The sequence below is a fragment of the Papilio xuthus genome, unplaced genomic scaffold, assembly GCF_000836235.2.
Source record: "Papilio xuthus unplaced genomic scaffold, Pxut_1.1 DF828952.1, whole genome shotgun sequence".
Classification (NCBI taxonomy): Eukaryota; Metazoa; Arthropoda; class Insecta; order Lepidoptera; family Papilionidae; genus Papilio; species Papilio xuthus.
In genome coordinates, this window is record NW_013529697.1 from 7886322 (window position 1) to 7913930 (window position 27609).

At 33.0% G+C, this 27609-nt stretch overlaps 2 protein-coding genes across 2 annotated transcripts; both read left to right on the top strand.

The window, feature by feature from the left end:
• Positions 1-118: 118 nt before the first annotated feature.
• Mad (mothers against decapentaplegic homolog 1) lies at positions 119-4805 on the top strand. The gene is made up of 3 exons (XM_013323927.1): positions 119-423; positions 2312-2473; positions 2569-4805. Exons 1-3 carry the CDS (start codon positions 316-318, stop codon positions 3565-3567), a joined length of 1269 nt encoding a protein of 422 aa, XP_013179381.1. The 5' UTR covers positions 119-315; the 3' UTR covers positions 3568-4805.
• An 8272-nt stretch (positions 4806-13077) lies between these two features.
• Positions 13078-22501, top strand: CPR55 (cuticular protein RR-1 motif 55). Its single transcript, XM_013326098.1, has 3 exons — positions 13078-13199; positions 20074-20350; positions 21127-22501. The coding sequence occupies exons 1-3, from the start codon at positions 13188-13190 to the stop codon at positions 21720-21722; spliced, it is 885 nt and encodes a 294-aa protein (XP_013181552.1). The 5' UTR covers positions 13078-13187; the 3' UTR covers positions 21723-22501.
• The last annotated feature ends 5108 nt before the right edge of the window (positions 22502-27609 follow it).

Here is a 27609-nt window from a genome sequence, read left to right on the forward strand (position 1 = left end):
AGTATTTATTTTTCTAAAGAACGAGTAAGTTTGAAATATTTAAGAGTTTTGGCTTGTATACTCTATTTTTCCGTAAACGTACAGATAAGATAAAAACATGAAGTTATTAACGCGGCTTTATGTTTTTTCTATCTGTCATTCTCTAGTGTCACGCTAATCGCTATTTTGTATGTTCGTGATTGTAATTGGATCCTGGATATTGTGGGGAATACCAAGTGAGCTAATCGATGGCCGATTAAGTGTTTCAACGCCACAGGAATTAGCGGGTTCCCTTGCTCGTGGTGACTCATCAAAGTTCCCGGACGGTTTTTCACTATGGAGACTGACGATGGTGAATCCTCTAGCAGCGGGCCTATGTCGAGCCTGAATAGCCTATTCTCCTTCACAAGTCCCGCTGTGAAGAAACTTCTTGGCTGGAAACAGGTAACATGTTTGATGATGCGAGTATCATTGCCACTTTTGGTTATCATCACTTGGCACTGTTTTATGAACAATGTTATTCTATTTCCAGGCGTCTAATTCGTTCTCTAACATTACAAATTATTGTTTTCACAATCATTCGGACTATTATCTTTTTGATGAAATTTTAACAGAAAAATGGCAACAGTCATGTATTTGTTGACACAAAATTTTCTAACTTTGTAAACTCAAATTACCTATGTAAAATATTACAACATCTTTTATATAGGGAACATAGAATCACTATTGTAGTGATCATGAAGTACACACACTGTTTCTATTTGTGAGTCAATTACTTTAAACTATGGAATAATTATAGTGGATCCAACATTAACATAAATGAATACACTTTGATGATGACTTAAGCATTAAATACATGCTTAAGTCATCATTAAATTAAATATATAATAGTAAAACAAATAAATTAATAATAGTATTTCCTTACAATTTCTAGTAGAAATAAAAGTGGTTTACATATTTTTTAACACACTCAATGCCACCAGTTTGCCTCACTTTAGTATTTAGAAATTAAAGTAGTATTAAAAACTTTTTCACCTGATTTGACACAAGTTCATTTTCACATGAAAGGATTGTATGATATTGTATAGGAATCAATCTGACATATGAAGATTATATTCAATGTGGCTACAATGCAACAAAATCCATCTTATTTTTGTATAGCTACCTTGACTTCATCCATACACACAATATGCATTGCATATTATTAATATTTTTGTTTTTTAATTGATTTTTAACAGTCAATGTATTTTTATGTATGAATAAAAATTGTATAGTCATAGTTTCATCAGCTTTCACAGTATAGATAATTTTTTAATCAATACACTAACTTTATCAATAGTCCCCAAATATATTTATATAATTTATAGAAGATTAAACATAGTATTCATAGAACCTAGCTATGGGCAACTAAAATGTATGACCTGAAGATCAGTTAATATGTGGAGCAGATCAGTAAACTGTCTCACAACTCAGCTTAATTTATGCTAGTTATTATTGACATTTCAAGCTGCAAACTGGTAGTCACCAGGCAGCTTGCAACTACCATAATTCTATTACAATGCTGTGCCGTGAACTATGAATTCGCATGTAAGTTAGTTAATTTTTGTGACAAGAATTGACTGCTTCAGAGCTGATTTCCATATGTCTAGAGCTGTATGTACTTATTTATCATCATCATCCTGCCTTTCCCTTCAAAGGATTATATATAAATAGATTTGGATTGCACATTTCCACCTGTTGTATTCAAAATAAATGTTGTACTACGAACAGGATATTCAATTTGTTGTTATGACTCACTCGTCAATTTCAATTACATTCCAAGAAGACTGATTGACTCATTCTTAGATTATTTTTATACACAAATTTATTGATTATTTTGATGATTTATTTATTTTATTAGTATTTTTTTTTATTTATATTATAATAGGATTTTTTGACAGATATTTATATTTAAGTACTTAATTACTATGACTAATTACTGGCTTGATGGACTACTACAATGTTATTTAAATATTATATTACTATCTTTATTTATTTAGAGAATTGATAGCGAAAAATCTATGTAAGAAAATAAGTATTAAGCTAATCCATGTGGTATTTAATGGTTTTGAGTTATGGTGCTTACATTATGTACAGTATAAATTGCATATTTTGCACATGTAAAATTTGAATGCAGTATGGGTTTAGGTTTATACTAATAATCCACTGTTGAATTACTGTTGCTATACTGGAATAGTGTAAACTTATGTGTTTTTAAACAATAATTTTTCTAGTAAGGAGGTTATTGTCTTCTTGAAGCAGGGTACTTATTATTCCAATTATATGATTGCAGGGTGACGAAGAAGAGAAATGGGCAGAGAAAGCAGTAGATAGTCTGGTGAAGAAATTAAAGAAGAGAAAAGGTGCTATAGAAGAACTAGAGAGGGCACTATCATGTCCGGGAACACCATCCAAATGTGTCACAATTCCACGTTCACTTGATGGCCGATTACAGGTATTTATTTTTTAATTTGTTTAGACTGAATTTGCTTATGACTTTATAATATATTATGTGAAGGGTTTTAATTTACTTTATTAATATTATTCCAGGTGTCCCATCGCAAGGGGCTCCCTCATGTGATCTACTGCCGTGTGTGGCGCTGGCCTGACCTGCAGAGCCACCATGAACTAAAACCTCTCGAAATTTGCCAATACCCCTTCAGTGCTAAACAAAAAGAAGTTTGCATAAACCCCTACCATTATAAGAGAGTCGAAAGTCCAGTGCTGCCACCAGTTCTAGTACCGAGGCATTCTGAGTTCGCGCCAGGACACTCCCTGCTGCCCTTCCAGAGGACTACAGAGCCTGCAATGCCTCACAATGTGTCATACTCTGGGACAGGATTTCCACCGTCGGCTTCTTCGGAGCTCCCGGATACGCCGCCACCGGCATACTCCCCTCCGTCCGACGACACCGAGCCTCCGGGGGAGGTAGCCCCTGTCTCCTACCAGGAGCCCCTGTACTGGGCGTCTGTCGCCTACTACGAACTCAACTGTAGGGTCGGTGAAGTTTTTCATTGCAACTCTCATTCGGTGGTTGTCGACGGCTTCACCGATCCGTCGAACAATAGTGACAGGTTCTGCCTCGGTCAGCTCAGTAATGTTAACAGGAATTCAACTATAGAAAATACTAGACGTCATATAGGTAAGGGAGTGCATTTATACTATGTAGCAGGCGAGGTGTATGCCGAGTGCCTGTCGGATGCGGCGATATTCGTGCAGAGCCGCAACTGCAACCACCATCATGGCTTCCATCCCTCCACCGTTTGCAAGATACCTCCGGGTTGTTCCCTGAAGATATTCAACAATCGAGAGTTTGCTCAGTTGCTATCGCAGAGTGTAAATCATGGTTTTGAAGCTGTTTATGAGTTGACTAAAATGTGTACGATTAGGATGTCTTTCGTGAAGGGCTGGGGGGCGGAGTACCATCGTCAGGATGTTACTTCGACCCCCTGCTGGATTGAGATCCACCTTCACGGTCCCCTGCAGTGGCTGGACAAGGTGCTTACACAGATGGGCTCCCCGCACAATGCTATTTCGTCAGTATCTTAGCCCGACCTCCATACAGCATGCCCCACCGTATCCCGTATTCAATAACTTGATAATCTCAAAAAATATGCATGTTTTATAACCTGTTTCGAAACTGTGACGATGTATTCAACACTTTCTTTGTAAGTAATATGGAAGTCTAATTTTGTGCTGAAAATGGATCCATATCTTCTGTTTATGACGTCGCGGCGTTTTGAAATATATAATGCATTTATTATTTTTAGTCTATGATATTTTTAATCTATATTAAAAAATCTAAAGTCATCCAAATTTCCGTCACAGTTTCGGTATTTTAAAATCCCCGAACTAATTATAATTTATAATTATTTTGGAACTAATATCTCCGATAAAAAAATATTTGTCTAGCCCCAAAAATTTGTTCTTGTATTCAGCTCAAATTATGTGTCCAAGTAAATTTTAAACGTAAGACGTATTTAGTGTTACTGTAATTATAAAGACATAAATATGTTAGAAAGTGAATATACTCGTGAATGTTTATGGTAACATATGAAGATATTATTCATTGTAAATATGTCTGATTGAATTGAGGTTATTACAATCAAATAACCTAAAAAGTGAACGTATGACAGCGACGTGTGGCAACACTGAATGTTAACTGTCATTTGTACATTAGTACACAGATAAATTATCATCGTAGGTAATTTTGTTTTTATTTTTTTTATATGACGATAGAAATTGAGAAATGACAAGCGATTTTACTTGTTGTATGATATTTTATCATTTAAATCATGAATACATTTTTATATATTTTACAAGCTTAGTAAGCAATTATAAAGAGAAAATTTAAATAATTTGTGGCTCTCCAAATTTGGCTCTACGGTTTGTTTTTTGGTTAAATATGTCAAAAAAAATTACACTGTTGATTTTTTATCTGTGTGATTTAAACACAACTGAATATAATTTTTTGACACACTTTTTAATTTTCTTATTACATGACATAATAATTTGTTTGTTTTTTTTTTAATTTAGGGATTCGGTCGAATTTCAATGAATTAATTGTGTAGATATTGAAAATAAAAATCGGTAATTTAAAAAGTCGTCCATCATAAAATCTAATAAAATGACAACAAGACAATCTTTTCTCAAGAGAATTTAAAGAAATAATTGAAAAAATAGAATTTATTGCTCAAGATATTTTCAAAGGTAAATTTCCTGACAACATTGTTCTTTTTTTAATTTGTCATAGACCGATGATTTTTTTTTACCTATGTGTAAAATCTTTATGCTGGATTTTTTTTTTCAAATCATTAAAAATAAATAAAATCATTTTTTCAATGCTAATATTGTATATATTGAAAAAAAAGTCGAAAACAAAATTATGTTATGGGGCCACATTTATTTTCTTGAAGTAGTTTAAGTAAGGCATGTGTTCTTTTTTGTAATTATTTTTTAGCGTAAGTAAATGTGAATTTAAATATGAACATGTACGAAATGGAGGGAAAATGTGAGGGTACTCGATTTTAAATTGAGTTTTATGTTTCGTGTTTAGTTAATTAGTACAGTCAGACACAAAAGGTTTGAGTTTTGGAATGTATTGTGAGATGGTATCTAGTTTGTCAGTATATTTCTTAATTTTGTATGAGTATGGATTTTAATATTGACGATGAAACATAAGGGAAGATAAATTGGCAACAAACCTTTTATACATTAAAAAAAACGGAAAAATTTACAAAAACCTTAAGTAATTGTTCCAGTGTTTCGTTTACTAGTAATATGTTGACAAACTAGTAAAAACTTATGTATGTATTATTTGATGTATGTTGAAGGTTCGTAGTTTTTGTTCTTGACTGTACTATAGTACAAATTGTGCCATTTGAATCAGGTTTCCTGTGAATTTAATCGTTTTTTTTTTAATTTTGTTTTCAAAATTCATATCGTTTTTATATCTAATTGATTTTTGGATTTGTTGACTATGTTTTAAATAATAATTTGGAAACTATAACTGTACACAGGATGTTCTTTTATAATTTAGTTTAAAAAATCTCAAAATAAAAATTCTTGCTTTTTTTAAAATGGAAAAACCAAATTGGGGTAGCGCGGGCGAAAATAAAGATAAAATTGATCTCAAAATATGAAATAAGATGTTGTTTAGTTCCTCCGGTAGTGTCGTACCTGCGCCCAGCCCCAGCATCTCTATCTAGTGCAATTGTTGAAAATATATTATCAAATGTATATTTTTATCAAATGTATATCAAGTTTATAATTTGCAAAATAATACTTTTACTCTAAACAAACTTCGTTACTTTTACTCTAAACATTATCGTTAGATTTCAAGATATATGAATATTATTTTTTAACAAATATATAAACTAGCACCAATTATTCTAAAAAAAGAAATTTTACAATTTCTGATTTATTTTATGTTTTAAATGTTCATAATATACAGCGTGTCCCAAAACCCATTTTTTTCCTCCGTGTACTAGTCCATCTGGCTATACACCACTGTCGTTTTATCGTTGAATTTTGGGACACGCTGTATAAAGGTCATAATGGGCTAGTTCACAATATTTACCAAGTTGATATATATATTATATACCAGGTATTATAATTCTCTATATACATTTGGCACGTACCAAATACCGTCCATTCATATTTTATTCGGTTCTTTATTGGTTCACTAGATATCTGTTAAAAAAATATTTTCAGAAAAACCTTATAAGTATGGCGTATACTTATTAAATATATGGATAGAATTCATCTATGTCATTACAATTAAAAAAAAGAATAAAACATGGTCCTTCGAGTCGGATATCTATGACAATAAAATACTATAACATTTTCTAACGCGCTGATGCGATTATTTAGATATTTGCATACCATTTAATCTATCCGTCTGTAATGCTAAGCTTCTTCCTTTCCTTGATTTCTCTATCTTCAACACAATCAACTTTTTATATGCTTTTATTAACAATTTATTGTAACAGTGCCTTTATACAGTTTTGTATAGTAAGAAATGTCTTATGCCGTTTTATCTACAAAACTGTTCAATTTTATTTTATCTAAATATATTATAGTATATAAGGATATAGTCAATAAACAAAGGATGTTTTCTGTATGCCTGATCAGTCCACCGATCAAACGGTCCAATGGTAATTTTTTTCTCCTACGTCCAAACCTCATTCAAATATATACATGCAAGACCATTTTATTGAGGACTTTATTACCTTTTTATTAACCAAATTTAATTATAACTCAACCTAAATAAAATGTGGGCGATGGTTCGATTGGAACAAATGTTCCATTGGGCCCATTTATCGGTGGAACGATTGGACGAACGTTGAACATCCTGTAAGCCTTATAACTGATGACATGTTGAATGATTATATACAGCGTGTTAAAAAAATCACAGAGCTTAGATGTTTTTCAGAGCATCTTATAAATTTTACTTCAATTTATAACAGTTTGTTATATAAATGTGCTTTGTTTATTTAAAATGAAGAAAGAACCATGAAATTGTACATAAAAAATATTCGTATTTAACGTCAAAAATTGCAAAAAATTTTTTTTAAATCACAATGCAACAGAACTATGGTTTGAAAAAATATACAAATTTTTAAATTCTGACAAAGTAAAAGTGCCTAAATACTTGTCCTTTAATCTTAGTCTAGCATTTTTTTAAAAAGAAAAAAAAATGTTGGAGTTATAGAAAAATTGACCATTTAAGAAAAAATGTGAAATAAAATATAGCCGCGTTAAATGTGAGGTGTAAATTCAGTGTAATTAATAGAAATTGTCGTTTTTGTTTTTATTGAAAAATTATTCAATTGTAAAAAAAAATGTTGCTAAAAATTAATTTCTTTTTCTGTATGGAATTTTTCTCATATTTTGTAAAACAACATGATAAAATACATCCCGCTACTAAATTACTAAGTTATTTGACTAACCACAGATTCGTTGTTTCGTTTGTTTGTTGATAATTTTTGAAAAACAATTGTTTTATATAATTGAAATATGCATGACTGACAGGTTTGTATGTATGTATGTAGTTAAGAAAGTAACATTTGTATGGAATTCGTTCAGCTGTTTTATATTCATGTACCGTTTGGATCATATTTGTATAGTCGACCATTGTTTTGTTGTGTGAGTGGAGTGTAACATAGTGATGTGGTCGGTTTTGAAATTGTACAAATTGAATTGTGAAGTGTCCTTTACGCTGTAAGACTGTCTATCGATATGTCGCTAGTGTTGCGCACTATATCGATAGATACGTCACAACTGTTGTAGGTTAGGTTTATCGTAATAAATGCCATTGTTCATGTAATTTTTTATTATTATTACTATTGATTCTTTTTTCTCCGTTTAGCATATAATAAAATTTCTTTTATTTAGAATTTGTGTTTATAATTTTTAAGGCATTTTAATTCATGTTAAATGAGTGATGACATGATAAAAGACTTATAATAAAATGTCGCAGAGTGTAAAGACTCCCAGAAGGTCTAAACGAGAAAGAAAATGAGTCGGATTCTTTCTTTCTTAAGAGTTGTTGATTTGATTGACCTTGAAATTTTTGTTAAAAGTATGCCCTTTGCACACCTCTCTGGCTCAGTTGGCACCGGACTTATTGCTGCATCTTGAATTCAAAATTACAATTTGGACGAGCTTGGATGTGCTGTAATATGTTTATAAGAGCTAAGTACTCTCGCATGTAGTTTTTTGTGAATGATATCGCTATTTACCAACCTAAAGTAGTCGCGTAAGAAGATTAGTCTGACAGTAATTTCTTATTCAGACTGCTATCCCATAAAATCAAAGATGTGCGCAAACGCAAAAGAAACATGGAGGGCGGAAAGTTTAGGATAGGATGAGAAAAGGAGGCCTTCCTCTACTTAATTAGAGAAATTTCAATTACAAAGGTTAGTGGATTAGTGTTTACTTAGTATCAATTAAACCGGTTATTTGTCTCTTGCTTTTATGTTGTTTACAGCAGCTATCGAATATTGATTGCTTATCAAATTATAGGTTAGAAATATGGCGATCAGCAGCGCTATATTCGTTGATGCAACATGTTAGGTAAGTCTAATTATGCCACTTACCAGGTTAAACCATGGACGCTATGTAACAGTAGCGAAATAATATGCAATTTATCGCTCGCTGTCTCGCACCTGCTTTGAATAGTAATGGCGCAAGTGTCATGGCCGCTGCGTGGACATGCGGTGAAAATTGGACGTGTTATTGTGTCCTGACTGCGGACAGTAAAGGGCTATTTATTGCAATGATTAAGGATAAGTCCTTACTTTTTTATATTATAAAGTGGCAAACGAGCGAGCAGTCACCTGAAATCGCTGAAATAGCGAAGTGACCGTTGCCCATAGACATACGCAATTGCATATGCGTTGCCTACCTTTAATCGACGGAGGAGAGAATGCACAGAAAGGAAATATTTCCATGCATCCTCTCATCCGGAAAGTCCACTTTCACTTCCCATCCTTTCCTTAAGAAAAAGGGTGGGAAGGGAAAGAGGCCTAAATTAGGCCTCCGGGACGCACACTCATTAGACGAAACACGGAATTGTTTCCACTTGAGGCGTGTCTTCTGTGTGGTCGTGGTATTTCACCGGACGAGCCGGGCCAAGTCGTGCGAAGATGTTAAAGCGGGCCCTACCACTGTTAAACTTATCATTACATCTCATCTAGATCTTAGGTGATTGTTCAAAGATTATATTTTTTATTTTTTTTCTTTCAATAATTTTACTGCAGTACTCACATTAAAGAAAAGACAAAGTGCATTCAAATTGAAGTTCAAAAAATGAAACGTAATGATGAAAACATTAAAGAGATGTGTTTATTTAATCTATTATTTACATTTAACTTCAGCTAACTGTTTTTAATAGGGAAAGGAATGAGAATAAGTTCTTTCTCCTACATTTAACACTGATTACGAATGCAACCTTTTTTAATATAAATACTCGTTTAGAATTTTATTATAATGTCTTTGAATCGACTCTATAATCAAAAGGACATCTATAGACAGTCAGACTCGCTATCATCATCAGCTCACTATACGTCCCCACCGAGGGGCTCGGAGCCTACCCTAAGTTAGGGGTGACTAGGCCATAGTCAACCACGCTGGCCAAGTGCGGGTTGGTTGACTTCACACATATCTTTGAATTACTTCTCAGATATGTGCAGGTTGCATCACGTTTTCCTTCACCGTAAGAACGTCGGATAAATGTACATATGTAAATCGGAAATCGAAAAACACATTGGTACATGGCGGGATTCGAACCCAGGGCCTGCAGATTGCAAGTCAAGCGTTAGACCACTGAGCCATCGACTCAGTCAGACTCGCTATCGATAGAATTCAATCATTATTGGTTTAATTCTGGGAAGCCTATGTTAGTTCGTTCAGAAACCAATAGAATGTTGATTAAACTAGAACTATGTTGGTTAACTTATTGTGATTCTGTGACGTTTATTTATTTGTAAAATTATGTGCAGCTATATTATACTAGTTTCATATTTTAAAAAGTGCAATATCTAACATCTTATTAATATTATAAATGGGAATGTTTGGATTGATGGATGTTTGTTTGTAGGTTCCTCCAGAACGGGTAAACGGATCTCTTTGAAATTTGGCATACATATAGAACATAGTCTGGAAGAACACGTAGGCTATTAATTAAGTATTTTTTTAATCCCGAGCGGGCGACAACTATAATTTATAAGGCATGTACGAAATTCTGACATCAAAATGAACACGTAAAAATCTCGCTACATATGGTGATAAATTGCAACTAAACAATTACTTGACGGAAATGTTACAGATAACCAATTAATTCATTTTGTATCGCATTTAAGTTGTTGAATCACTTAAACTTGTACTGCATCAAGTTACGTGTGCTTAATTAAGTAATACTATTGTTTACGGAAATGGAGCGGCGCAGCGTCGTGCGATGTATTTTAAAAAAAAGTTTAATGTCGCGTTTATCGTCTGTTACGTTGTGGATAATAAAAACAATGTAAAGTTTGACAAAGTTTTGTTTAGAATCGAAATTTTAGATAAGAATTTTTAGCGTTAGAAAGGTATAAAGAGTTACAAGTGACTTTTATTCACTTTTTTTTTAATATACAATTTCTTAAGTAAGATGATCAGCCGTTCACTTTGTTTGGTTATGCAGTAAAACCTTCGAATCTTCTTTTTAAATCAGCATTATCTACAGGAAGAAAAGTCAACAATCTGTTAAATGAATCCGTTTTACGTAGTCTTGATGCGTTTGATAAATGAAACAAACATGTCGATAGTGTACATTTTTGTTCTAATTTTCTACATACGGTTTTTGTGTTTATAAAACTTTATATTTTAGTCTGATGATAGATATCTAGACCGATTGACAGTAAAAATGGCTGAATGATTTCTTATAAGGAAGTAGTTTTTATTTATATAGTCCGAAGTTAATAAATGAAATGAATCATACGTGTTATTATCGTATTGATATTTAAAAATTTGTTTTTTTAAAAGGATGCAATAACAGATTTATTTAATCTTTAATATTTTCAAATGTCACATTTAATTTTATATGTCATATTATTTTTTTTTCTTAAAAACACAAAAGTAAAAGCTTAATTAATTTGATATCAGTTTAAGCTTATTAATTGAATTTATTTCCTTAAATTATAAAACTGTATCAGAATAAGCAGTCCTAAAATATTTTTATTGACATAGATAATGTTTAGCTAAAAAATAATCAATCTTTTGTCTATGGTTGCAAGTATAGATTATACAGCTCTTTGAATATAAATAGTTGTCATCATTGCGCGGCGTATTGACTCAAGGGCTCCAGACACGTCTTTGTGCATTGCCCTGAAATATCTTTTCTTAGTGCATAAATTTCAAATACGGAATTGCAAAGTTAAATGCAAGTTTTTGCTAGACTTGACGTCATTGCATTTTTCTTATTGACTTTATATTGCGTAGAAACGTCGGTATGTTTATGACATTAGAAAGGTTGATTAAAGAATTTGCCTACGCTAAGGCTAATAGTCAGACAATATTAGCTAGGTTTAGATTTTATAATAGTATTTATTGAGAGATGTATGCATGATTTATCCAGACTTCATCGAAAACCCGAATTTTATAAAATACAAGCGTTTTTACCTTGATTATAAAGTTTACACAGGCTAGCTAAGCCAACATGTTTCGTCAATATAAACCAACATGTTCCAGCAATCGTGTATTCTCCAAATCAATGTATTTAAGAAGCCTATGGTTTTGAAGTCTTTATTTTATTGGTCATTACGTGACGAGACATCCTCAATAAAATTTTCTCACGCTAGTGAATTAATTAGTTTTCACATAAAATTAGCAAATTTTAAGGAAATAGACAGCCGTTAGGATACTAGTGCTAATTAATCTTTTAATGTTAATTGGTTTTGTTTGCATATACTCTAATCTTTGATACTATATGTCACACATGGCTTTGTCCATTTGGATTTAAAAAAAACTAACCAGTCCCCAACGTTCCAGACCAAAAAGTAAGTAACCTTTCTCTATTCCAAATAACACCACGTAACGGAATTCATATATTCAAACATTCTAAGAAAGGGGAAGAAGAGAAAAGTCCTTGAAATGATGTCATATTCAGGATATCTTGATAGTTTACGTTAAGGTTAATCTATAGTTTAATAGTTGAAACAAATTCATTCTATTTATTAATAGGTAAATTCAAAGAAATATTAATTTTACACAAAATGTCCTTAAACTGATTCTATCAGGACGAACGATTAAATATCTAGGCTGAAACGCAGACCGCAGCGCGGTGGCCGCTAATGTCATATTAGCAAGATTGTCACAAATGTGTAACACTATCTGAACACATTAAACAATTGACCTTCGCGGCTTTGTCTTAGATAATAATTATAATCTGTGTGTCATTATAGACACAAATTTGACCTGATTTTCTTTTCAGTGTCTTGAATTTCGTTAAAAGTAAAATTGTATTCAATAAAATAATCGGGAAATCTTTGATTTTCACTTTACGGCTCTGACATTTTTTCATAAACAATTCTACGTAAAATGAGGGTTAATAATACATAAGACTCAAAACAGTATTTCCCACAATGAGTCACACACATTTGCCTTTGTTTGGTGTTTATTTTTTCTTCCTTCGAAAAGGACGTTACTAATTAAGTTTTAAATATCAGGGTGCCCAACCAGGATAGTTTTAGGCGTACCTTTGTTGTAAAATATTATTTATTTTTATGCTTACTTATATCTGCCCATAACATCGCTATGTTAGCGTTTCAGACTGACATATTGGTAGAAGATTAACGTCAAATACCTTAGAAAATAATCGTAAAGAACCCAGCGATCAAACAAAGTGCATTAACCTATTTCCTTCGATAGATGTTCATACGATATGTAACAGATGCGTCACCTTCCAAGACTAATTTAAAATGCTAAAACCAAGTCGGGTTCTGTTACAAAACCGCGCAAGGGCTCCGCAGACCGAATAACAATATAACTGCGCTGTTGAAACGAAAACTGCGACATTATAAATACAAGTGACGACCGTGAGCGCTGCAGACGCGAGTCGCGTGGCGTCCATTGCTGGTGCTAAAAGAGCGGGAAATTTTGACGTTTCGATATTCGTTCACAAACACAACATGTTGCTGAAGGTCAGTGATATTTAATTTATTGTTTGTTTACTAACGGACAGGTTTTATCTTATCTGTTTGTGAAAAAAGAGAAATGTGTTTTTAATAAATTAAAAAGTGATATGAAAATGATTAATTTCCTGTTTTGGATTTTTAATAAAATAAATAAATAAATCAATAACTAATTTACATAAATTGATTTAATAATATTTTAGTATTGCATATTGTTATTAAACTTTTATTTGTTACTAGAGATTAGCTTTCCAACAAAGCTTTTTACTTTATGTTAAATTTATATGTTTGGGCATAATGTTTTTTCACATCACTTCAACAATATATTCGCGAATGCTTGTACGAAAACAATAAAAAGATACTTTAGTAGTAGGATGGAGTTAAATAACCATTCTTAAACAAAAGCAACGCTCATATATTATGTACACTACAGTTTCATTAGTGCTTTCGACCTTAAGTAAGAAAAGTAAAATAGTATATAGGCGAGCTATGAACATAAAAAAGGCTCGAATATTCTGGAATGTCGAACTTATTGTATTGGAGTACAGCGTCAGCAAACCGATGTGGAACATCGATGTGTTCAAGTACTTCAAATATATTCTTTTTAAAATTCGAAGGGACAGAAAAATTAACATAAGAACAAAAACAACATACGACTCGATGTACATAAAAACGAAATAGTTTTACCTACATATTTCAAAATATTATTTTGTAAGTTTTTGTAACGTCACTTTACTTTGGGGCCGGTAAATACTTATAAGGGATTCAATGGCTGCGAATACCAAGTTCTTCTGTCACTTTCAACGGGAGTATAACAATGTTATTTTTACTATAAAATTACAAAAGTATGCCTAAACATATTATTTAGTCTCAGTCCGACTGTGCAGTTGAAACCGAAAGTGATGTCTACCTTTAAGTAAGTTTTTATGCGTGAAGAAGTAGCGAAATGGTGTTAATCCTGCAAAATAAAAAGATCCATTTTCTATATATTTATAACACAAATTAAGAAATTGTAATGAAAGTGATTTTAGATCTACAATAGCTAAAAATGTCTCAATCGTGAGATGTGGTGATAGATAACAAAGAAATGTTGTCTTCACTCTTGAACATTCACTATAGAATTAAAACATCATTTAATAAGTTGCACTTTTGTTCAAACACTTTCGTAGCAATCGTAGTAGTTTTCTTAAAAGAATTAAGGTAAGCAGAACTCTGAAAACCTCTTCTAGTATCAAAAGCTAGAACAAAACACTATGATGCAACTCGATATGAAAAAATACGTCTTATAGCCTCACTAGATTACAACAAAACCTTACCTTTTTCGTAATAAAATACTAACAAACAGTTAAAGTCTTGACCACAACGTTTCGGTTTAAATTTTTATAATTTAAATGAATTCATTTATCTCAATAAGTTGTTATTATTAGATCTCAAATCTATAGTTTACAGTGGTAGAGCCCGCTTTAACAACTTCGCATGAATCGGCCTGGCTCGCCCGGTGTAATACCACGACCACACAGAAGACAGGCGTGAAGTGGAATCAATTCCGCGTACAGTCTGATGAGTGTGCGTGCCGGAGGCCTAATTTAGTCCTCTTTCCCTTCCCACCTTTTTCTTATAAGGAAAGGATGGGAAGTAGAAGTGGACTTTCTGGATGAGAGGATGCATGGAAAGGGAAAATATTTTCTTTCTGTGCATCCTCTCCTCTGTCGATTAAAGTTAGGCAACGTATATGCAATTGCGTATGTCTATGGGCAACAGTCACTTCAGCGATTTCAGGTGGCCGCTCGCTCGTTTGCCACCTTATGATATAAAAAAAAAACAAAAAAAAAGTTTTTCCCACGTTGAATCTAATACGTTTTTACTTATATAGGAATTTTTGACGTATATAGTTAAACAATTAAGTAATAATCAACTATAGTGTATTACAATTAATCAAAAATTGTGTCACAATATGTTACTATTAACTTTGATATGTTGGTCGATACTTTACAATAATTAAAACAAAGTATTTGGATCATGTTCGACAAGACATAACAAGCTATAATTACCAAGTTGCCATAACTGGTGACTATCAATTAAAAACAAAAACAATGTGTTGCCATATGCAAGAAAACCCCGGATCTTTTACCAAAGGTTTAATTACGTTAATATAAAGAAATTAGCTAAAATAGATGACCTAAACTTGTAATAAGCTTTGTTGACGAACTGTATTAAATATTCCTTGCTATTTACGTAGGTGTATTGACAATGCAATTCATGAATTTATTTAAATAAATCTGTGATATTCCTTTGACTTACTTTGAGGTTATATTGAAAAATATGATACCGTCGTCTCTTTTATTATCTTTGAAAAAAACAGAGATGACAATATGTTTTAGTACACTTATGTTAAACCTTTGATCATTGGTATGCTACAGTTATTATAATCATATTTATATATGTTAATAATTTATGATCAAGTTATACCTTAGTCAAGTTAGAAGCCTCAATCGCCTAATGGTTAAGGGTACGGATTTCCGATCACTAGGTCGGGGGTTCGAATCCCGCCATTCGACTATTGTCGTAAACCATATCCTAGCACAAGCCTAGAGCTTAGTTGGAATGGTAAAAGAAATATTAGTAAATTTGTAAAAAAATCTGCTAATATTTTAAATACAAAAAAAAGAAAAAAAAACCTGTTGAAATAAATAATGAACAGTGGTAGAGCCCGCTTTATCATCTTCACACGAATTGGCCCGGCTCGCCCGGTGAAATACCACGACCCCACAGATGACACGCGTCAATTGGAAGCAATTCCGCGTTTCGTTTGATGAGTGTGCGGTCCCGGAGGCCTAATGTAGTCCTCTTTCCTTTCCTACCCTTTTTTCTAATAAGGAAAGGATGGGAAGTAGAAGTGGACATTCCGAATGAGGGGTTGCATGGAAAGGGAAAATGTTTTCTTTCTGTGCATCCTCTCCTCCGTCGATTAAAGGTAGGCAACGCATATGCAAGTGCGTATGTCTATGGGCAACGGTCACTTCGCTATTTCAGCGATTTCATGTGGCCGCTCGCTAGTTTGCCACCTTATGATATAAAAAAATCTTTATTTCTTAGTGTTTAGGTATTGTTAACTTTCCAGTTAGTTAAACTTTCAATGTAATAAAACTAAACAGTGAATAATAAGATAATAATTGTCGCAAATACCTTTCTGATCGTTTTAGCATTACGCAAAATAATCTATAACTAGGTGTCAACATTCCAACATGACTGACAATTTAATTTAGGTTAGATGTAGGTGGTTAATAATAAAAGCTTTTGTTATTCAAACTTTCGTGAGACATTATACTAAACTGATATATAAACACGGCTAAACACTCACGTATATACGTCCGGTGGCGGCACCGACTAGTTTCGAGCCCATCGGGGGCCCTTCATCAGGATGAGTGGCACTGGTATTATTTCGCGGACGCGGCCCGTCGCTCGCTTTTGTCTTCATGAAGTTTACTATTAATAGAGTCTTATAAGTTATTAGAAGAGCTTTTCGATTGATTCAAAAACGGTCATAAGTACTTACTTATTAGAATCTAAGTTATATTTCGATGACTTATTTAAGTTTATTATATTGTGTACTTATCGAGTAAACAGGCATAGACTATTTTTTTAAAGTTAAAAGATTATTACTTTAAAATGTTGCTATGTTAAGGCTGTATCTATATAACTTATTATATCAATGACATTTAAAAAGGAATAGGGTCGTGAAAGCTTAATTTTTAAGGCGGGTCCAGTATATTGCGTGAAATTATTCAGCTTATTCAAATATCTATTCAACAAATCGGATATTTCACGCACATTAAACTTGTATAGATCGAGATTTGTCAATTGATATATAATTGTATAGGTTGCACTATTTGGCAAATAGTTGCGCAAATATGCCGCGTGCCAGTGTTGCCAAAGTAATCGACAGACAGCCTACTAATAACGTGCTTGGATTGAAAATTTACCTCTTGACTTCTGAGCGAAGTTGATGTTAACATAATATCCTATTTGTTGACCCATTTTAACGATTACTGTAGTATTTTAGATTAGTAATAAAATATAAAGCTATATAGTAAAACTCGTTGTTCATTTTTCTACATCTTTATTTTCATTCAGTTTTTCGCGGGTGATGTCTCGTTTTTTATTTTTGTTTTGTTTTTCATTGTGGCCAGGATACTAAAGTTTCGGCTACTAAAGAGTTTTAATATAACACATAATATTAAAAATATTTAATATCGAACAGAAATATCGAAGATCTGAAACCAATGTTCATTAAAATTTTATTATATTATAATTTATGGTGAATTAAAAACTTGATGCATTTCTTCCGGGATAAACCATTATTGACTTCCAAGTATAACCTACATTAACCATAAATAGTCCATAAAGTATATTAATTAACCAACACAAAGTAATTTTATTTAAATGGTATAGAGTCGGTAACAAGGCGGCCTTGTATTGAAATTAATTCTACGTTCATGAACGCATTGTGACCTTTACTACTATGGTAATAAGGACCACTAGAGCGTGTACTGGTTTCTTTGGAATGCAGACTATAAGTCGAATTTGACCACACCTGTAGTATGCATGAATAAGTCACGGAAGTTTTCACTGAGCTTTATAGAACACATTCTTTAGGTGTACTATGATTATTTATGTTATGGTTATGTGTGATTGTATATTATTACTAGTTGTAGCCCGCGATAGCGTCTGCGTGAAATTAAAAAAGTAGCCTATAACATACCCGCGTACATTAGCTACCTTCCCGTCAAAGTCGCGTCATAATCGGTCCGGAGATTAACGCGCACAAACGTTGCTTAGCGGACAGACATACAGTCAAAAATATAAAAATTTGGTTTTTAGTTATCACCAACTGAAATACATTATGTGTACGAAATATGATTTTCTCTCGATATTACATACAGACACACCCAATTTGATTAATATGTATGGATAGATGTCACATAATGCTTATAAGAATGCGCAGAAAAATCAATGTTAAAAAGGTGAGAGAGATGTGTCAGGACCTGCTTACACCTCTGAGTTACATCGTGATTTATTTTTTATTTTATAACAAGTCGATTTATTTAATCTGTCATATTTAGCTTGTCCTTAATTATGAAACGAAGTAATTGCAGACCTGTAACAATACTTGAACAACAAACCCTGATTAAAAGCAATTTTAGATAAGATCAAGCGCTATACAATTACGGCTTTTAAAACTAAACTTTACAAAAGTAATAGACTTCGACATAACTAACGATAGATTTATCACAACACCGGATCAATTTGTTATCTAATTTCTATAAAGTATTTGCTAATAAGTTAAATTCGTTAGAAAAACTGCAATTTCCTGCATTTCCTGCAAGCTTCCTGCGTGACTAACGCCCGCTAAGGCTATAAACAAAAACAGGCGGACCTTTCCGCGTACCCAAGGCCCATACATTCACCAACTGACGTCCGATTTACTCGTTTCTTTGTAGATTTTATCGCAATAACTGCCAGACACGCCATTCTGCACTAAAATCATATACATTTGTATTTTAGCACAACAATTTAATCATTGTATTGTTATAAACATTTTTATAGCTATACAATAAACTAAAACTATGTATTACTAGCTGTCGCCCGCGACTACGTCCGCGCGGATTTAAAATAAACTGAATTAATTGCCTATGTGTTCTTCCGGAATGCTCTATATGTATGTCAAATTTCATTTGTGATGATGAGTTGTTTTTTCAAGATTGTTTCTAACAAACATCCATCTATCTAAACATTTGCATTTATAATATTAGTAATGATTTGAATAGTAAAAAAACAATATGACATAATACGAACATCTTTATATATATATAATTATTCTGTGAGTGTGTATGTCACTGAACTTCTCTCAAACGACTGGACCGATTTTGATGAAATTTTTTGTGTATGTTCAAGGGGATCTGGGAATGGTTTAGATTCACAATTTTGTCCGCTGGACAATGTTTTTTTAATTAATTTTTAATTTATTAGTAGTTGTTGATTTTGGAATGTTTTACATTAGATCCGACAGACGGCGCTACCATCGCAGTGTCAAATTTTAAATAATATTCGAATTTTAAACGTCAATTCAATTTTTGAACGTCACGACAGGACAACGTCTGTCGGGTCCGCTAGTATAGTATAAGATATCCTTTCAGTGACAACTTGCTAATATTTATCGTCAATTTATCATATTAATTTTGATAGTCATGATTGTATGTTGTGTAAAATATGAAGACAATGCGATCATTAAAGTCACATTAGATGCCCATACATACATACATACATACTTCCCCGCTGTCATCCATCATCCTTACTTAACAAAACAAAATGGCTGTCATTTCCAATTCTAACAGTGCTTTAGCACGGTAAATAATGTTAAACTTATGTACTTATCGATGCCAATTTGTATTATTAAATATATAATACATACACAGGTATTTATACTAAATAATATAATAAGAAACAGTTAACGACCATTCAGTTAACCATACTAATGGCTATTGAAATTTTACATACAATGTAACTTCTGCGAATGTTTGGATGGATAGATGGATGTGTGTTAAGGTATCTCGAGAACGGCTGCATTGATTTCGCGGAAATTTGGCATATATGTAGAACATAGACTGGCAGAACACATAGGCTACTAATTAAGTCTTTTTATAAATCCGCGCTACCGATAGCAAGTCTTAAGTAAGAGTAACTACACCGATCGAAAAGTTAGCCTTGGGGTCTAATAATGATAGGACGTAATTACTCTACATTTATCTTAAGAGGGCTCTTCCTAAAGTAATAAATGACATTAACAATTACTATGAATTATAACCATTGTATCATTTTTCAGACTATAATATTATGCGCAGCGTGGCTGGCGTGCGTGCAGTGTCAACATAACCAGCAGGGTCCCACCACCACGCCAGTGCCCATCCTGAAACAGATCAACAAACAGAATGACGACGGCTCCTACAGTTACGGTTACGAAGCTGCAGATGGATCATTCAAGATTGAAACTAAGTATCCGAATGGTGACGTCGCAGGGAAATACGGTTATGTGGATGAGAGTGGAAAGCTGAGGGAGATATCGTACGGCGCGAGCAGCAAACGAGGGTTTGAACCTCAAGGTAATGGTTTTTATACTAACTATTAGATTAGGGTAATATGGTTATTTGCATGTTTAACCTGGTTAAACACAAAGTACTAATATTCCAAAAAAATGTATTAATATCCGTAAGCGTATTAGAAAAGAAAAAAAACGTAATAAGCAAATTTAAAAATAAGTAAAAAGGTACTCACTAATGTCATTTGGTATTAAAGAATATGTGCAGAAAAGAGTACGGAACAAGATTCTTTAGATCACTTTCTTATTGTTCGATCGACGTCAAAGTTAAATAACCAAACTAAAAAGTTGAATGAAATTACTACCTTTGACTACACTCAGTAAGATAGCATACTTATTACCGCAATTAAAATGCTATTAAAATTCCTACTTTGATTTCCAAAGAGCTCATTGAGAATTAACCGGAAGATGTTGTAATCGGCCCAGTTGTGTACATGTCGGTCTCTTACATTTGTTACCTCACCGACCTACATGTGCCCCCAGCGGTCACTGTCACACTCTAGCCTTAGTTCTCACAACTAAAGTATTCAATGATACTTTGATCGACTACATATTGTTTATTAAAATCTAGAGAAATAAGGGTAACTTAAAAACTAAATTATTGTTTAAAGAACTTTGTCACAATCTTAAATTGCAAATACAAAGTTATACTTATTAGGTTTATTGCTTAAAAAACAAAAGCAATTAAAAAATTACAAAATCTAAATAACTTTAACAAACTAAGTATAACATTTTAATTAATTAGGAATGAATAAATTAAAAGCGCATTCCTAATTCCAGGTCAAGGCATCATGGTGCCCCCGCCAACACTCAACGACCCTTCAAACGCACTGACCGACGGACAGGAAGATGATGGCCAATACCGTGAGGACCCCAAGATCTACGAGGATCCCAAATACAACGGCAGAGCTCAAGCTAGACCGGCTTCCAACTTCAGGCAGTTCCACCAACCAGCGCGACCTGAACCCCAGTACCAACCGGAACCACAGTACCAGGCCCAGACACAGTATCAACCCCAAGCGCAACCACAGCCGCAGTACCGTCAACCAGCACCAACATACCAGCCCGAGCCTACTCCGCAACCTCAACCATTCCGTTCCTCCCTCTTCACTCAGCAATCAAACCTTTTCAATCAATCGCCCCAGCAATTCCCTCAAGAACGTCCCCAAAGCCAAGTCTACCACCAACAGCCCCAATTCTCTTACCAGGCGTACACACCTCAGCCATACAGTCAGAGTTCCAACCAGGCTGCCAACTATCAAAGCTACCAACCGCAGAGCTATCAGGGTCAAAACTTCAATCCCTTCTCTGGTCACCCCGCACAGAACTTTGATCCTAGCACCGGATCCTATTCCATTAACTTCACTGGAAAATAATTCAATTTATACCTCAATATATTAAACTTATAACAAACCCAAAGCTTTAGGAAGGCAGACTTTTTTATAATTTTGTATCTAAGACTAGTCAATGTAAGCGAAGCGTGTATTTTTTACTAAAATTTGAAAACTTTAGGTTTACTTAAATTGTTCATGCCCTAGGTTAACAACACAGTTATTTCCCTATAAATTGAGATAAATAGTTATTCTTGCTTTCAGATTTACTTTTTTCTTATTATATATAATACATATATATTTATTCCTAATCTGTGTATATTATATTTATGACATGATGAAAAAAATTAAAGTGTTATGAGTACAAAAGAGTTAAACGCGAACAAAAATATTATTAAAAACGTAATAATTTGAATATTACTTTATTTGTATTATTAAATGTATATTATATATGTAATTGTATTTACCTTATATTATGACTTTAATCACAAAATATAATAAATATTTCGGAGGCCCAATATTAATCCTTTCCCCTTCCTATCCAGTTCTTATAAGATAATGATGGGTAGGCGAAATATTCGCTTTATGTCCTTCTTTGTCCATTGTTGGTAGACAAGACGCATAACCATTTACTTCTTGGATACCTTATACTATAAGAAAATATTGGATACAAGAATTGTATAATGATCCGGAAGCATCAATTATGTTCAGTAATGGTATCGATTGCAGCGCTGCGCATGCGTGGAATTCAAAATGGCGGCCGCGTTGACACAAAGTGCGTGAATCAATTGCGAATTATGTTTAATTAAATCTTATATAAACGAGTCGAGTGTTTTCTTTTCCTGGTGTGAAAGTTATTGATAAATCAATTAATAACCTATTTGTATCATAGACTCCTAGAATATCTTTAATATTTCTTAAGTCTTGTATTACTATTAATTTGCTATCTCTTTCTTTCTCTTCAAAAAAGAGATAGCAATAGTGGTTAACACTAGCTTTATTGTTACGTGTTACATTGCTATTATTAAAACAAATTGTACAATATCTAATATGTAAAGAAAAAAATATTAAGAAGCGTTATTCTTAAATAATTTTTAACGTTTACAGTATTAACTAGTTCACAAAACATGTAATATATTACTAAGACTCATTTACTAAGATTTAGCTTTGAAATTAAGGACAGATATAATGAAGGTCTTTGAATAAGGCTTTAATAAACAAAATGTTTGTAATTTATTACTTCGAAATCGACAAAGAAGGTTAGTAATTAGCATATTTGCTAAAGCTTTAATTTGCTACATATTATAGTAGGGGCTACGAATATAATCTTAGTTAATAGTATTTAGTCATTTTGATAGACAATCCACCTATTTGTAACCGAATATTCGGTGTGTAAAATTCATTAAGTACATTATCGTTAAATGCCATGGAGTACAGCGGCCTAACCCAGAACTGGTTTTTTGGAGGTTATGTATTTGACAGTTGTCACCTACAAACATCTATTTTCATGAATAAATGCAGTAATGCTGGCAAGATAAGTTAGAATCGATGTTGCAAGCCAATTGTGCAAAAAAAGTAAATAAAAAATATTTTTTTCAGTCTGCCTTTACTCCCGACGTCAAGGATAGAGCGTGAAAGAGACTGATTGGGAAAGTTGAACCCACCTTGTAGGATGCGAGCTAGGCAGAGAGAGAGAGAGAGAAAGAGATTGCCTGTCTTTTCTCTGTCTTTGATCTGTCTTTATGCGCTTTTATGTTTACGTATTGATTGACATTTTGCTAATGTCACGGATTATTTTATATGGCTACGAAATAATAATCAATTTGTTATAACATTTAAAAGAAGAAAAATGTCAAGCTTTATTCAGATTTGTCTATATTATTAATCCAATAAATGTATATTTCTTAACTTAACTTGATTTTTGTTACAGCATAGAAATAATGAACAAGGAAAATTTATGACGAAAGAAAACTATGGGGAAATGAATGTTAAGGCAAACAGAGCGCTCCATACACGTTCCTAACTTGTACATGCAAATGAATATTGTTAAGGAAGATAATTTCTGATCGCGTCATAACTTCATTCGCGGAAATCCTGTAAAGTAACATCTAAGAATTTTATACTTTAAATTACAAAAAAAAATCAAGAAACTTATCATGTGAAAGATTTTCCTTGATCGTTAAAGTTACGCAGACAAATAAGCCTAAGTAATCACTGACTAAATAAAACCATAGTCTTCATAAAACACTCGCAAACATGTTAAAAATGATTGTTTTCAATATTATTTCATCCGTCAATTTAAGTGTAGGTTAACAGGCTTAATCTTAGTTTGGACTTTACACGACTTCCGCGATGTAATGGGACGAATTCATGACATTGCGCCATGAGAAACACTTCCGTCAGGACATGGACGACGACATTTTTATTCAAACACCGTGTGATTATTATTAATACTTGATTTTAAATAATTATGTAACTTGGCAATTTATTCATAACTGAAATTTTTTGTTATAATCTTAAAGTGAAATCACAGTGGAAAACTCAACCTTATTAATAGTCACGCTTAGTTTGAATTTTTTTTTTTGTATAAAATATTAGCAGATTTTTTTTTTGTAAATTTACTAATACCTCTTTTACCATTCCAACTAAGCTCTAGGCTTGTGCTAGGATATGGTTTACGATAATAGTCGAATGGCGGGATTCGAACCCCCGACCTCGTGATTGGGAATCTGTACCCTTAACCATTAGGCTATTGACGCTTAATATTCCGAAAGTATATGTCGATAGTTACCTTTAATACATAGCACATATATCAATTTGTATATAAAGTCATGAAGTCCTTATTCTGGATAATTAATTTGGTCATAAATTTATGATAAGACTAGTTGTTGCCCACGATTCCATTTGCGCAGAATTAAAAACAACTGAATTAGTTAGCCTATGTGTTCTTCCAAGCTATGTTCTACATTTATGCCAAATTTCAGCGAAATCCATGCAGCCCTTTTGACAAATATCCATCCATCCATACAACCAACCATTCGTATTTATAATATTAGTAAGATAGTGCACCAAAACAAGAGAACCTTCATCTCATGCTCGGCGGGAGGGTTTCAAGTTTCCTATTTCGAAAGCCGTCACTCGGAACTACGTAGGCGTGACGTGTGCACTTCAAGGCTGCGACCAGTGTGTCACTGCCCTTATGTAAAGCAGACATTTAGGTATTCAGTAATATTAATACGTCTTAACAAAATAATTACTCTAAATGTCTTGCACAATTCTTACATAAGAATTAAGTAACAGTAGTAGGCTACCGCGCTATTCACCGAATCAGGGTAAATGAGCTAGTTTTAGGCAACTTTTTTTGTAACGTTAAAAATATCGTAATAGTTTGTGTGTTTGGCCGTTTCTTGTCAACATAATTTATGCTTGAGTATATGTTTATTGCAGTAGGTTTTTACTGTCGTAGCAACGTTGTGATAATATTACCATCCTCCTTTTCTCTTTAAAAAGAGTGGTCTATACAAATGGTAGGATTTTAAATCCGGCTATTCCGCCGTGTTAACATGTGAGAAATAAATTCCACACGCGACAATTTCATCTAATAAACAAGCATCGAAGAAAAAAATTAAGGTTGTACTTAATGATTATTCGTAATTGAATTTAAATCAACTGGTTTGTTAGTTGCTTGAGGTCGAAATATCGTAAGTGCTACAGACCTCCGGTTTCGTCTTGCAACAAGTCGCGTGAGCTGCGCCTGTCATACATAGAGTATTGAAAATGTAGAGTTATTAAATTACTTAATATATTATAATGAGTATATTATTTAATAACATAAATAACACTTCTGTAAATCTATTTATTACTATTTTAAACAATTTTAATCCATAAAATAAGTTTAAATATATCTTTATAAAAATCCTAAAGGTTAATAAACAGGAATAAATAATTTGTTGTCATCGTCAAAACTCTTTCTTAGTATAATCGTATGTTATCACTATGTAACAAAAAAATTAAAAAACTTCAAATTGTTATGGCCTGTTTTTTTTCAAATAGAATAATAGAGAAAAAAATATGTTTCTATACATGAATTTCGGCAAACAGCAAATAGTATTTATAATTTTGTCCTCTCTGTTGTTATATACTCTACGTTTCACATTGACCACGAAATAAAGTGTTACGGAGCAGTTAAATGTCATTTCCTTGTCCAAGTGAACCGGTATCTGTATCAGGTACTCGTATGTATCGAACTAGTGTGGCCCATACACAAAAACAATAACACAACAATTTATATACAGCCTTTTTGATACCAAAATAATCAGCAAAATGTATCCTAGTGGAAAATAGTCTTAAATTTCAATCGTACTTTGAGTTAATATAATCTTACAAATATTATAAATGCGAATGTTTAGATGGATGTTTGTTAGAAGGTATATCTCCACAACGGCTGCGTAGATCTCACTGAAATTTGGCATAGATGTAGAACATAGTCTTGAAGAACACATTATTTAAATCACACAATGAATAGATTTAACTAATTGTAGTTAAAGATCTATGCGTAATCTATCTGTACTTCACATGATAGTAACAAGGTCGGGTCTCTATTTCCGTGACAGTTAATTAGGTTTCTTTATTTGCCTGCATTTAATACACTGCATTCAAATTCGTCTGGCGGCGGCCATTCGATAATCTACTGAGGGTCAAACACTCACTTCTCGTTTGAAGAAATATTATTATAATATACGAAATACTTCACATTATATAACAACTAGTAGTCGCCTGGAGTAGTCTATGTGTTCTTCCACACTATGTTCTATATGTATGCCAAATTTCATCGAGATCCGTTCAATCGTTCTGGAGATACCTTCAAACAAACATCTATGTATCCATCTACGCATTCGAATTTATAATGTTAATCAGATTCATGCGTATATACGGAGGAAATAAACAAAACACGATATACAATCTTTTTAAGTAACAATTTCATTACTTTATAAAACACCTAGGTCTGTGCTATCTTCAATTAGAAATCACTAAAATCCAGTAGTCTCATATTTAGTAACAAAAACTTGTAGAAAAGGAAAAAGTTTGTTCCTAAATCAAATGTTATAATAACATGGTTTGTATGGTATCACTCCATAATAAAAGAAAATAACTTAATAAAAGCTAACAATTGACTTCACAAAACCTACGTTTAATAAACGTTTCTATCTGCTTATAGCTTACGAGAGCCTACATAATGGTAGTTTCACACGAGGGCAGATAGTAGACAGAAATTTACTTCCACAATTTCAATGCACATGACGATACAAAACAATACAGTCAGTGTGCTTTCAAACAATAGTAGTACTGTTCTGTTCCACTGTTCTGCCTTTGCCGTCTTCGTGGTAAATAAGATCTAGTCCACCTCGTAGGCTGGTCGCATTCCTACCACAGAGGTCATCGCTGTCAGATAGACGCACCATTTACCTGTTAAAACATCATTTAACTGTTTATGCTGCGTTTATATAATAAAATATAATCTTATCCAAGATGCAGTATTTAAAATAAAGGACAATAGCATTTGATTTTTATTATAATTACGAGACGCCCTTAAATCGTTAATGGAATTTGGAATTACCTCCGAAGATATCTCCAGAATGGCTCCATCGTACTAGACAAAATTTTAGTATAGCTGTAAAAAACAGTTAATATGGATACGGCTTAATTATTAAACTGATATATAAACACGGCTAAACACTCACGTATATCCGTCCGGTGGCAGCACCGACTAGTTTCGAGCCCATCGGGGGCCCTACATCAGGATGAGTGGTACTGGTATTATTTCGCGGACGTGGCCCGTCGCTCAGTGAGCGGTGAGCACGAAAGTTTGAATAATGGCTTAATTATTATTCGAGAAATTTGTACAAACGGTGTGAGATATAGATATAGATAT